Genomic DNA, 14,610 nt, shown 5'->3' with positions numbered 1-14,610 from the left:
CACTTCTCGCACGTACCTACGAAATCTATTTTTGAATATTACCGTTACGAAGGTTTACAGAACCGTGAACAGACTACAGAGACAGCGGTCGTAAAGACATCTGTCGCTTCGCTCGTAGCCCAGAGTCCCCATATCTGCTGCGCCTAAGCGCCTGTCAGCACTCCTGAAAGAAAGGATATTGCAGAGACATGGCTTAGCCACAGCCTGGGGGATGTTTCCAGAATGAGATTTTCACTCTGCAGCGGAGTGTGCGCTGATATGAAACTTCCTGTCAGATTAAAACTGTGTACCGGACCGAGACTCGAACTCGGGACCTTTGCCTTTCGCGAGCAAGTGCTCTACCAACTGAACTACCCAAGCACGACTCACGCCCCATTCTGAAAACATCCCCCACGCTGTGGCTAAGCCATGTCTTCGTAATATCCTTTCTTTCAGGAGTGCTAGTTCTGCAAGATTCGCAGGAGAGCTTCTGTAAAGTTTGGAATGTAGGAGACGAGGTACTGGCAGAAGTAAAGCTGTGATGACGGGGCGTGAGTCGTGCTTGGGTAGCTCAGTTAGTAGAGCACTTGCCCGTGAAAGGCAAAGGTCCCGAGTTCGAGTCTCGGTCCGGCACACAGTTTGAATCTGCCAGGAAGTTTTATATCAGCGCACACTCCGCTGCAGAGTAAAAATCTCATTCGGGATGGAGATTGCTTGGAAAAATAGGGTGTGTAGATAAAACACCATTCTTTCATGTGTGTAATTCAATAAAGAACTGTTGAAGAAAAAATGCGGTGCATTACTTTCTGGACAACCCTCGTGCAATAATCTACTCACTTCCTTTCCGGAAAGGATATACTGTGCTTCTTGCCAAACTGCTTTCGATTTGCTAATGTAAAATACATATTTTCGAAACTGTGTGTCGCAGTCTTCCTCTAAGCTTTATGAGTAAAATGTGCTTTTAGATGCTTACTACCATTCATCTACGACAAAAAATTTTAAATTGATACTGTTTGTCATGATGTCCTTGCTTTTAAGGTACTTGATTCGCTTTCATTCCATATATGTTACATTAATATGTGATTGATCATAGCTGTTGTAGTTCGAACTAATTTTTTCCAGTGTAATAAATTCTGGTGTTTGAAAATTTCGCCATTGATATGACGCTATAGTCGCAAGTTTACTACGTCAGTAGTTCAAGCGGACGACTCGGATCGAGCCCGAGTCTGCCGTGCTCTACTGAGAAAACCTGGACGTAAGTGTTGGTGTGTGTAATTTCACAAGCTGCGACCTCGTCGCGAAATAACACAGAGACCCGTATATGTAATAAGTTTCCTTTAATTTACGTCTATGGTCACAAACTTTTCTGTTTAACAGATTACCGGTTTCGGTCTTTAATGACCATCATCAGATCTGTCTCATAAAAACAAAGTCCTAATGCACTGCAGCCATAGTGGCACAGTCAACTGTTAAATGAGGAATGCCACTTCGATGTACTTTCTGTCCGTAGATACGCTATTGAACACATAGTTTAGTCTCGACGCGAGCTGGTGGTTGACGAGTGACGGGGACTGGTGTGTGGTGTGCAGGAGTGGCCGCTGGCGCCAGAGGATGCGCAGCGCTGGCGCGTGTGTGGCGCTGTGGCTGGCGCCAGCCTGCCTGCTGGCCGCGCGACCCGACGCTCGCCTCGACGCCGTGCGACGCCTGCTGGCCGACGCTCCGCTCGTCGACGGGTGAGGACGCCACCAGTGGCTGCGCGCCAGGCCCCTCTCCTGGGCACCAGCAGCAGAAAGCGCTTAAAGGCCACGGCACTTGCACACCTTAGTCGCGTTAGTTGTCAAACGGTTTGGAAGCTACTGCAGTAGCAGCTTTTGCAGACAGCATTTCAGATCCGCCTGCTACACAAACCACTGTATTTTTTTAAAATATATATGTACACAACTAGCAATTAAAATTGCTACACCAAGAAGAAATGCAGATGGTAAACGGGTATTCATTGGACAAATATATTTTACTAGAACTGACGTGTGATTACATTTTCACGCAGTTTGGGTGCATTGATCGTGAGAAATCAGTGCCCAGAACGACCACCGCTGGCCGTAATAGTGGCCTTGATACGCCTGGGCATTGAGCCAAACAGAGCTTGGATGGCGTGTACAGGTACAGCTGCCCATGCAGCTTCAACACGATACCACAGTTCATCAACAGTAGTGAATGGCGTATTGTGCTCGGCCACCATTGACCAGACGTTTTCCATTGGTGAGAGATCTGGAGAATGTGCTGGCCAGGGCAGCAGTCGAACATTTTCTGTATCTAGAAAGGCCCGTACACTACCTGCAACATGTGGTGGTGCATTATCCTGCTGAAATGTAGGGTTTCGCAGGGATCGAATGAAGGAAAGAGCCACGGGTCGTAACACAAACGTCCACTGTTCAAAGTGCCGTCAATGCGAACAAAAGGTGACCGAGACGTTTAACCAATGGCACCCCATATCATCACGCCGGGTGATACGCCAGTATGGTGATGACGAATACACGCTTCCAATGTGCGTTCACCGCGATGTTGCCAAACACGGATGCGACCATCATGACGCTGTAAACAGAACCTGGATTCATCCGAAAAAATGACGTTTTGCCATACGTGCACCCAGGTCCGTCGTCGAGTACACCATCGCAGGCCCTCCTGTCTGTGATGCAGCGTCAAGGGTCGCCGCAGCCACGGTCTCCGAGCTGATAGTCCATGCTGCTAAAAAACGTCGTCGAACTGTTCGTGCAGATGGTTGTTGTCTTGCAGAACGTCCCCATCTGTCGACTCAGGGATCGAGACGTGGCTGTGCTATCCGTTAGAGCCATGCGGATAAGATGCCTGTCATCTCGACTGCTAGTGATACGAGGCAGTTGAGCCGGGCGAAGTGGCCGTGCGGTTAAAGGCGCTGCAGTCTGGAACCGCAAGACCGCTACGCTCGCAGGTTCGAATCCTGCCTCGGGCATGGATGTTTGTGATGTCCTTAGGTTAGTTAGGTTTAACTAGTTCTAAGTTCTAGGGGACTAATGACCTCAGCAGTTGAGTCCCATAGTGCTCAGAGCCATTTGAACCATTTTTGAACGAGGCAGTTGGGATCCAGCAGGCGTTCCGTATTACCCTCCTGAACCCACCGATTCCATATTCTGCTAACAGTCATTGGATCTTGACCAACGCGAGTAGCAGTGTCGTGATACCATAAACCGCAATCGCGATAGCCTACAATCCGACCATTATCAAAGTCGGGAATGTGATGGTACGCATTTCTCATCCTTACACGAGGCATCACAACAACGTTTCACCAGGCAACGCCGGTCAACTGCTGTTTGTGTGTGAGGAATCGGTTGGAAACTTTCATCATGGCAGCACATTGTAGGTGTCACCACCGGCGCCAACCTTGTGTGAATGCTCTGAAAAGCTAATCATTTGCGTATCACAGCATCTTCTTCCTGTTGTTTAAATGTCGCGTCTGTAGCACGTCACTTTCGTGGTGTAGCAATTTTAATTGCCAGTAGTGTAAATACAGTGGTGTTTCAACACCTTTCTGTATCTTCAGTGGGTGCTCTTTATTCAGTTTTGTAAAATGTAAACATGTTTTATGTACTAACTGTTCTATCATAATTAATGGTGGGCTTAAGTTCCTATGGGACCAAACTGCTGAGATCATCGGTCCCTAGGCTTACACACTACTTAATCTAACTTAAAGTAACTTAGGCTAAGGACAACACACACACCCAGCCATGCCCGAAGGAAGACTCGAACCTCTGACGGGGCAGCAGCCGTGCGAACCGTGGCAAGGCGGTTGAGACCGCGCGGTAATAATTATTCCAAAGATAGTTTCTCTCTGTTGTTGTCATTATCTTGCTCGTGCTACGTGGGACCCTCTGCACATGACGGTATATTGATAGCGTAACATTTGCAATTACATGATGCTACTTTAAGCTTTGTTAGCGACTTTACAAATAACTATATCTATTAAGTGAAAATTATTCCGCGAATCGAGTTCTATTATTTATCTCCTATGTAGCGTAGTAACAGTAGCTTTCGTATACCTGTTCTGCTTCTGCGACACGTCTGTGGTGTTGCTGCCGGACTGGGTGGAAAGGGGCAGACACACCACCTGCCACCTTGCACAAAGAAGAGTTGAGGCCTTTGCCACTTGGCACCTGAGCTACCATGACCTGCCTGAAGGTCGAGGCCATCAGAGGAAGAGAAAATTGCCGTAGTCCTCCGATTCGACTTAACATGTTGGGTCGCAGTGAAAGCAGACATCTGCAGAAAGAAATACCTTTTACAAAGACAGATGACTATTGTCCACTGGACCTGAGACAACTGCAGTTAATTAGTTACATATTTCACATGTTATTTTAGTGTTTTTTGTCCAAATTATGCCGAATTAGTTTACTGAATATGTATGCAAGATTAGTGTTAACATTAACGAACATATATTTTTTAGCCTTAATCCGTTTCTTCACCGTCTTACAGTTCCTAAATAGAAACTCATTCATGGAACAGAAGGAGTTATCTGTGAAAAATATCTTCAGGTTAAATTGAAAACCTGTTTTACTACGAGTCAACAATTCATGTTACTGGGAACACGATCAAAACTTTTTATTGACGGATACCGAACTACTTTCTGAGCCATTATCTGCTTTTATAATAAGTAGTAAAAATCACTTTTTCTTCTATTGACGTTAATATGAGCATCGCTATACTTCTCAAAGTACGAATAGGATGGATTACTTATGACGACTTTCAATATAAATGAATGTGTGCCACTTTCCAACTGATAATCACGAAGCAGAATTCGTATTTTTTGCAGATAATAGTAGCGGTATCACAAATTTCATGAGAGAGAAAGCAACATATGAAATTACTAATGGTGATTTTCGAAGTATTACTAAGTTCCGATACTTCAGTTCTTCATGTAATTCCTAGCCTTAGAAACAATCGACTCAATCTCCTAAGATATTTTTGCATTTGCACTCAACAATGTCTTATCAAATTATTTCCTGGTATGACTCATCGTCTAGAAGGAAAGTAGTGATTTGCACAAAAGCGAGCAGCAAGAATAATATGTGTTGTTCAAGTGCATCTATTCAAGGAGTTAGGCATTTCAATTGCAACACGCCGGATACACAGCTTTTCCTCCTTTCGCGTATGCGACGTTCGCCATGACTGGCTCAATGCAGGATCGCGCTCTGCTTGTAAAGCTGTATTACAGGAATGATGACTGTGCACACGTCGCTCTGCAGAAGTTCCGGACACTGGAGGGTTTGAAAAAAGGCGTTGGTCAGATGACTGCCATGGGTCTGGAGGAAATGATTCGGAAATTCGAAAAGACGGGTTCTTTTTGTGTGCAATCTGGTAAAGGAAGGAAACGATTTGATTTGACGTAAGTGGAATCAATGGCCACAGCAATGCAGGAGGAGACGAGTGGTGGTGTGCAAACGTGTAGTGCACGGAGAATTGCCCGAAAACCGAACATACCCGTGAACACGGCGCGTAAAATTCTACTAGACATTCTTCTTTGCTATCCATTCAAAATTACCTATGTGCATGGGTTCCTTCCTGTTGACCTGTCAGCAAGCGAGACCTTTGCTTTAGAATTCCTTGCTCGCATGGAAGTGGACAATGATTTTCCGTGGAAGATTTCTTGTCAGAGGAAGCCCACTTCTATCTGACAGGAATGTCAATACTCAGAATTGTCGAATATGGGCAATGGGAAATCCATACGCATATCAGCCAGAACCACTTCATACTGAAAAGAACGATGTGTGGTTCGAGTTTACGGCATCATTTATCATTAGGCCATATTTTTTCGAAGAGACGGGTGCTTCCGGTCCTGTTACCTGTACCATCACTGGTAAGCGCTATGAGTGTCTTTTGCGTAAGCACGTCATTTCAGCTCTTCAAGAGCGTGGATGTATGGATGGAATCATTTTTATGCAAGAAGGTGCACCTCTCCACATTACAAATCCAGTTAAGCAACTGCTGAAGCGCCATTTCGGAAATGCTAGAATTATCAGCCGCCATTTCCCTTCAGCCTGGCTGAGTCGATCACCTGATCTTAATTCATGTGACTTCTGGCTGTGGGACCATCTGACAGATGTTGTGCTCAGTGTTCAGATTGCAAACTCAGCTCCACTGAGGGCACGCATTGTGCAACACATTCTGATCGTGACCCCGGAAACACTTCGATCAGTTGTGGAACATGCTGTTTTTCGATTTCAACTTGCTGCAGAAAAAGGTGAGGAGCATATTGCCCATGTTTTGCACCAGTCACACGGAAATTAATTAAACTATTTGATTTTGATTGCTCCTTTTTATGCAATTTTTGGCCTCATTACAATTAAAAAACGAGTTTTCCCATCTGATCTGATATTCCCTTGCCGTGGTGGATGGGCTTACGTAACTAACAGTATCACACCTGTACATCCATGCACACTGAATACACTGAGTGGTACAGTTTGTTTAACGTCAAACGTACACCTGAGGGATTGTTGTATGATTCATTTGTCATTTGTAGTCGACCACTATTGAACGAGGATCCTTACAGCGCCATCTATTGCTACATTTTGTAACTATTTATTTTTCTTCTGCCATACGATTTACCCCTTCTCGGATAATATTCCGTTGCAATTTGACGTCATTCTGAGCAGCGGTATTGTTTCCACGGCGGTCTGAAAGTTTATCTTTAATTATAATCACACTGTATACATACACACTGAAGGGCCAAAGAAACTGTTATAGGAACACGAATTCAAATGCAGATATTAGGCAGAATAAGGCACTGTGGTCAGAGTAGTAACTGGGTAGGTTGGGTGCACTCAGGGATAATTTACTGAGCAAAACCCAACCCATCCACAAAAATAAAATAACATATAAAAAAAATTAAATCAATAAAAAGTTTATTCAAGCAATGAACTCCAGATCGTGAAATTCGTTATCATTATTTTTAGTTCTTTTCATTTCTTTATACTTTAGTTTAAAATTACCATCTTCAAAAAACTGAAAGTCTCAGGTACTTATTATTTTATTAAACTTATCTGGCAAAACAATTTTTAATTTATTTTCAAGCTCTATACAAATTTTCTCCCCATATTTAGATTTTAAACATTCACAATCAGTAATGTTATACAATTCATTTACTTCTAGCTCGCTAATCTTTTTCAACAAATCAGAATTGCTTGCATCATTAGTTTCTTCAGTAGAATATTCATTTATATACAACAAAAATGTAGTAGATAAATTGAAACTCTGTATCAGTTCCTGTTGCTGTGCCGATGGCCGCTGAAATTCTGTAGCACTCTGTTAATTTTTTCAGGTGACAGATGTTTGGCACCTGGAACTCCATCTAAAATTTAGTTCTGTAACTTCCTTAAAAGCGTGTCATTATAGATTACAATTTGTTTTTCATGAAGTGTGTATTGTACTCCAAATTCTTAAATGAGCTGAAAAATAAACAGTAAAAATACTAGTGATAGGAAATAAATTAAGAGTGTAAATACTTTAACTATACAAGTATCTATACCACAGCAACAAGAAAGCACATTCATTTATTAAGGAATAATTTTAATTACTCCAATGAAAAAATTGTCTCATTGAATTGAAGTGTTGAAGAAGTGTAAAAAATGTGAAGTGGAAAAGTCAATTGATAACTTTCATTCACATAAATATACAAAGGGTAAACATTCACATATATGTAAGGCACATTATAAAATGCTCAGAAGAAATTCATATAATAAAAAAAAGAATGTTTTAAACAGCATATAGCTAATTATAAGAATTATAAGAAAAATTTAAGGAAATGAAAGATATTCTTTGTTTTTACAATCTACAGGAGTTGAATGGAGAAAAACAAAGTGAACCACGTTGTAAAAAATGTAAGAAATTAAAGATTTTAGTTGTTTTTTACTTAAGTCATACATCTAGGGTCAATCTCTCAAGTAGATGCACGATTTGTCAACTAGAAGATATGTGAAAGAAGGAAATAGTGTGCAAGTGTGGAAAAGAAACAGTTAAAAGTGGTCTCAATTAACATTTAGACAAATAGGCACATCAAAATAACTAAAAATGAAATCACTACATTTTTGCAAAGCTAATGGTTTCTGTCCTTAAATAAATGTAAGCCTCTCGGAGAGAGCTTATAGTCACTCAACTTCATGATTATTGATGAAGGACTAATTTACAAGTTTATAGCAGATGTACAAAAGATGATTTAATTAATTTAATCGTTACAAATAATTTATCTTGTCCTACAATAACTCTCGATAGTTTGAATGTATGATAACTCAAAGCTACAGCTAAAAATCTTGGTATTGCCAGACACAGTAAATTAAAGAAATCAGAGTTAGTTAATGCTTTGTGTTGCAGAAATTTAAATTTCATCTAGAATTATTTGGAAAGACTAGAGCAAGGCTAAAACGAGTATCTGATATAAATAATTTTATCGGATTTGATAATGATGTTATTGAAAAATCTCAACCTCAAAGAGAGTAAAAAATTGTGAGACTGGATCAAATTTATCCATTCAGTAGCAAACTATTTGAGAAAAAGAGACTAAGCAATCTAAAAAGCATTTATTTGAGAGTAAGGAAATAACATCAAGATTTAATGAAAAATTTAAGCTTGCTCTGTTGACTACGAAATCGTTTTTAACGATGTCAGTATTTCCAAACTCAGTACTGTTAGTCATAAAACAGATAATATAACGAAAGCACTCAATTCTATTTTTGATGTAGCTAAAAATAGAACTAATTTCAGGAAAGGGGATAAGTTGAATATAACAACCAACAATCCAAAAATATTTATTCAATTTTCACAGGATATGAAGAAGAGCAGTTGAATGGAATGGACAGTGTCTTGAAAGGAGGATATAAGATGAACATCAACAAAAGCAAAACAAGGATAATGGAATGTAGTCTAATTAAGTCGGGTGCTGCTGAGGGAATTAGATTAGGAAATGAGGCACTTAAAGTAGTAAAGGAGTTTTGCTATTTGGGGAGCAAAATAACTGATGATGGTCGAAGTAGAGAGGATATAAAATGTAGGCTGGCAATGGCAAGGAAAGCGTTTCTGAAGAAGAGAAATTTGTTAACATCCAGTATTGATTTAAGTGTCAGGAAGTCATTTCTGAAAGTATTCGTATGGAGTGTAGCCATGTATGGAAGTGAAACATGGATGATAAATAGTTTGGACAAGAAGAGAATAGAAGCTTTCGAAATGTGGTGCTACAGAAGAATGCTGAAGATTAGATGGGTAGATCACATAACTAATGAGGAAGTATTGAATAGGATTGGGGAGAAGAGAAGTTTGTGGCACAACTTGACCAGAAGAAGGGATCGGTTGGTAAGACATGTTCTGAGGCATCAAGGGATCACCAATTTAGTATTGGAGGGCAGCGTGGAGGGTAAAAATCGTAGAGGGAGACCAAGAGATGAATACACTAAGCAGATTCAGAAGGATGTAGGTTGCAGTAGGTACTGGGGGATGAAAAAGCTTGCACAGGATAGAGTAGCATGGAGAGCTGCATCAAACCAGTCCCAGGACTGAAGACCACAACAACAACATGAAGAATCAGATAATAGTTATGTATCTGTTCAAGTTTTATGCTATAAAATGAGAGATATCTTAAAATCTGATAAGACTATTGATATAGCAAAGACCTCATTTAACATTCAGATGATATCAGTTCCTAGAGGCCAGAGTGGTCGAGGTAAGAAAATGATAAATGTAACTGAAGACAGAAAGACTAAAAGATTTATCACAAAAGTAATAACAATGATAATTAGTGTTGTCCTAGAGCAGTAATTGTGGCATTAACATACCATACAAGTAACATTTTGGACAGAGAACTAACTACAAATGAGATTAAGAAAATCAGAGTAGGAGATAAATACAAAATACAAAAAGAGCTAACTGACATTATGTTGGGTGAATACAATGAAGAAGCGTTTTCTGAAGATCACATTAAAAATGTTGGATTGTTGGATATCCAAATAAATGTTGTATGTGCTGAGAATTTCAATTCAGTTACCTATAGTGGTCCTGAGAAAGAAATTTTGAAGTAATTAACAGTATGACAGATTTCTTAGGATCATCACTTTTCTGTGATAACTGTAATGAGTCATATAACTACAAGGCCCAACACAGATGTAAAATGGAGAGAAAAGTTTGCATATTATGCAAAAGGGCAGAACATGAAACTATAGAAAACAAAATTCATTGTAAAAAACGCAAGAGATACTGTTAAAATGAAGAACACTTAAAAAATCATCAAGAAGTTTGTGATACAGCTTACAGATGTGAAGGATGCAAAAAGATTTGTTTGACATCTGAAGAGCATTGTTTCACCCTGTTTTGCGTGTATGTATCCAAACCGATAAAAATGAAAAACTGCTGTTTCCTTTGTGTCTCAAATGTGTGGAAGAAAAAATAAGAAAGTGCAGTCATGATAAAGAAAGAAGTTTTATTGGAGATTGGGTAACAGATGAAGTAAAGATATAAGGTTTTAGATATCTATGAAGTATGGGATTTTAGAGATAAAAATAACAAGTTGTTTAAAAATCATGTGAAAGACTTTCTGAAAATAAAGCTCTAAACCGCTGCACGTTATTTTGAACGTGATGAAGAGCATATCAAAATAATTAAAGAGAAAATGGACACTGACTGTTGGGTTGGGTTGTTTGGTAGACCAGACATCGAGGTAATCAGTCTCATCGGATTAGGGAAGGATGGGGAAGGAAGTCCGCCATGCCCTTTCAAAGGAAGCATCCTGGCATTTGCCTGGAGCGATTTAGGGATATCATTGAAAACCTAAATCAAGATGATCGGATGTGGGATTGAACCATCATCCTCCCAAATGAGAGTACAGTGTGCTAAACACTGCGCCATCTCGCTCCGTTTGGACATGGACTTAGATCCTGACAGAATGAAGGAAAATCCTGGAAAACGAGCTGTTGCTAACATATGTATTAACTCCTTACGGTGAAAATTTGGGCAAAGACAAAATATGAGCAAAACTGAGTATGTGACAGATTTACAGCAATTTTATGAGATACTACTGGTGATTAACGAGATAATTTGGATGTAAATATTATTACAGAGCACATAGTACAGATGAGGTACAATTTCAATGATTATTATGTGGAAACCAATGCAGCTAGAAACATCTTCATACCTCCATTCACTACGTCAAATGAGAGACTTAGATTGTGTGATAGGTTAAATAAACTAGGAAGAAATGTTGTATATTTTGACAGTGATTTTGTACTATATACTGCTAATGGGAAAGTCAATTTAGAGAAAGGCTGTATGTTGGGCTAATAGACAGAGGAGTTAGGAGATAATAAATGGATTACAAATTGGACTTCAACTGGACCAAAGAATTATTATTATGAGAAAAACGATTAAAGCTCTCTGGTGAAAGTAAAGGGATTCACAATAAAATCCCAGAATATCCAAAAGTCGAATGGTGAATCTATGATAAGGCTTATAGAGAGTGAAGTGAGAGAAAGGATACAGTTTGAGTACAATCAGGTAACTAGACATTGTGTATTAAAAATTTAATCAACAAACAGGTTAAGAAATAATTCTCATTTCAATACAATAGAAGAGTGGTACTAGAAAATTATGATACAGTGACTTATGGATATTAAAAATTAAATAATTTATCTATATCTTCTAATGTAAAGAAAAAATTCATACTACATTCCTCATACAAATAGAATAAATTGGTCAGTTGCCTTTTGTGGAATTCTCTATTGTCAAATTTTTGGATACAGAGTGAAAAACTTTTAAAAATAATGAGTATGCTTTAACGTGATTTTATAATTTCTTTCGTAAATTATTTATAGGTAAATTATGATTTGCTATTACTTTTACAGACATAAACAAGAGAGAATCTGAGTTTTCTATTTCCCCCCATATTTCTATATCACGTATTTTTACATCATAGGTCCATCTTCTCAAACGACATCCGCTGCTTGTGGTCTTGCTGTTGTGTTCTCGCTTCCCGAGCACAGGGTCCCTGTTCAATATCCAGCAGGGTCAACGATTTTCACCTGCCTCGAGATGACTGAGTGTTTGTGTTGTCCTCATCATTTCATCATCATTCATGAAAGTGGAGAACTTGGACTGAGCAAAAATTGGGAATTTGTACAGACACTGACAACCGTGCAGTTGAGTGACCTACAAACCAATCATCATCATCATCATTCTCAAATGATTTATAGCTAAAGATGGTTTAAAATATTCATTGGAAATATTAAATTTAACTTGTCTCTCTCTTGGTTTATTATTAGCATCGACAAAAATCTCAAATTTAAATTCATTCCATACATTAATCATATTTATAATATCAAAAATTTAAAAGATTATTAATATTTTATTCTACATAAATGAGGACAATTCCTTCGGCATCACCAGCTAATATACCACCACTGGCGCTGAATCATCTATCACAAATATGTTTGAATTTATTATCAGTAAAAATTATCAATTAAATTCAGGTAACTGGTTTAAAGATATTTGGGTCCCATTATTTGAAGAGAAAAATGTGTTAATCATAAACGAAATTTTGTGTTTTATTAAGTATGGAATTATAGAGTCGACGATCGTCAACCATGAAAACATGTAAAGTGTAGAAGGAGATTTCATGAAATCTATAAATAATTAAAATTTTGAACACCAAGAAATCAAATATGATAACTTTCAGTTATCTATTGCACAAGGACTAGGCATTGTGGAGATGTCATACATATTGCATTTTGAAGAGAAACTCTGAAAGTTTATTTTACAAATATTCTATATGGGAACCATGAGTGACCTGGCAGATACTAATACAGTAATAGAATTCTTGACATACTGCTCCCAGCATGGCATCATCGACTGTGGCAGTCACTTCCCATTTTCTCTCCAAAAGCTCTGCTACATCACATGGTCGAGGTGGTACATACACTGGATCTTTAATATGTTCCCACACAAAAGAGTCACACAGACTCAGATCTGATGAACAGGGAGGCTATTTCATGAAACAGCTGTCCGCTTCTGTAGCATGGCTTGCTCCACACCTGAACTCAACATGTTTACGACTAGCACAGACTATCGGCAAATTGCCAAACTATGCCAAGGCAGTATATATGAAGAAAAACTTCCAGGGTATCTCTTCAAAAGACATATGTGTGTTATCTGTACAGTGCTTGGTTCTAGTGAAATAAATAACTGAAAGCGTTTTCACACTTTATGTACACTCTGTATATTCAAAATGAAATTAAACAATTAAAACCTTATAACTTAGATCAAAAGACTTGGACATTCCCATCTGTAAGAAATTTTAAGAAGTTTGTAATGAGTTTAAGAAGAAAGGTTACTAACGAAATTAAAGATTATTATATTCCTCTTCAAGGAATACTTATTGATTATGTTTACTATACAAAAGAAAATGGTACCATTCAGCCTCAAAAACTTATTGAACAGCTAGCAATAGAAATACACGCAAAAGATCAAGAATTAAAAGAAAAGGAAAAAGAATGCCTTCACTTAAAAGATGTAATGTACCTGATGTAGCAGAGACGAATAAAGATCAGATTATTTACATTGCCACTTCTAAGCAATATGCCAAGAAAAACTATTTCAAAGTTACTGGCATATTATCTGAAAATCGTCTTTCAGGAAAATTATCCAGTTATAATAGCGGAAGACCTAAAGTCGACAAAATATTTGAGTCAGAAAATACAAATGTACTGATTACAAATTAGTAGAGAATATGATTAACACTTATTTTGTTGTACACAGAGTAGACAAAAGAAAAGAAATATACAATGTACACTTCAACTGTATGTCTTACTTTGTTGAGAAATTATGTGGCCAAACCAACGATATTGTTGATTAAATAAAGGAGAAGAGAAAACATATATATGAGGATATTTTGAATGTGCCCACAATAGAATTTTAACTTATCTAATATATTTTTTGTTCTGTATAAATGCAGTCAGTTGTAGACCTCATTAAAAACAAGCTTGCATACGACAGTAAGCAAGCATCTGTGATTATTAATGAAAATAATATTCCATAGTTTAAGGCAAAAGATGTTGCTGAAGTTTTAGAATGTGATAATCCACAAACAACTATCAGACTAAATGTTGATGAAGATGATCGTATTTGTTTAGAAAATTTATTAAATCAAACGGTGCTATTCAATAGCACACCTTTAAATTTGCAACCAAATACAATATTCAATAATGAATCTGGTCTTTAGTCTCTTACTTTATCTTCTAGAAAAGAAGAAGCAAAAAATTTAAACATTGGGTTACTCATGAAGTTTTACCATCAATTAAAAAATATGGTCAATATAAACTACAAAATAAAATTAATCGTTTAGAAAATAAATTTGAAAATATGAGAAATGTGTTAAATGTTGCCAGAGATATAATTGAAGAGAAAAATGAAACTATAGTCAATCATGTCACTCCTCCAACCATCAATCGAGATAAACATATTGAATTTATTTTAATCAAGAAAAATACTATTGGGGAATTTCCATATTATGTAATAAGAACTTAAAATTGTCCTGCAAATTCTATATTGAATGAATTTCGAGCAGATTAT

General features: G+C 38.1%; 1 protein-coding gene across 1 annotated transcript in view; it reads left to right on the top strand.

Annotated features, from left to right (window-relative positions):
• The first annotated feature begins 1,590 nt into the window (after positions 1-1,590).
• LOC126413267 (dipeptidase 1-like) overlaps positions 1,591-14,610 on the top strand; it is a 218,110-nt gene continuing 205,090 nt past the window's right edge. The window contains exon 1 of the mRNA XM_050083169.1: positions 1,591-1,712. Within this exon, the coding sequence (XP_049939126.1) occupies positions 1,591-1,712 (122 nt within the window). The remainder of the gene's footprint in view (positions 1,713-14,610) is intronic.

Source organism: Schistocerca serialis, chromosome 7, assembly GCF_023864345.2.
Source record: "Schistocerca serialis cubense isolate TAMUIC-IGC-003099 chromosome 7, iqSchSeri2.2, whole genome shotgun sequence".
In the NCBI taxonomy this organism is placed as follows: Eukaryota; Metazoa; Arthropoda; class Insecta; order Orthoptera; family Acrididae; genus Schistocerca; species Schistocerca serialis.
This window is presented reverse-complemented; position numbering and strand designations above follow the sequence as displayed.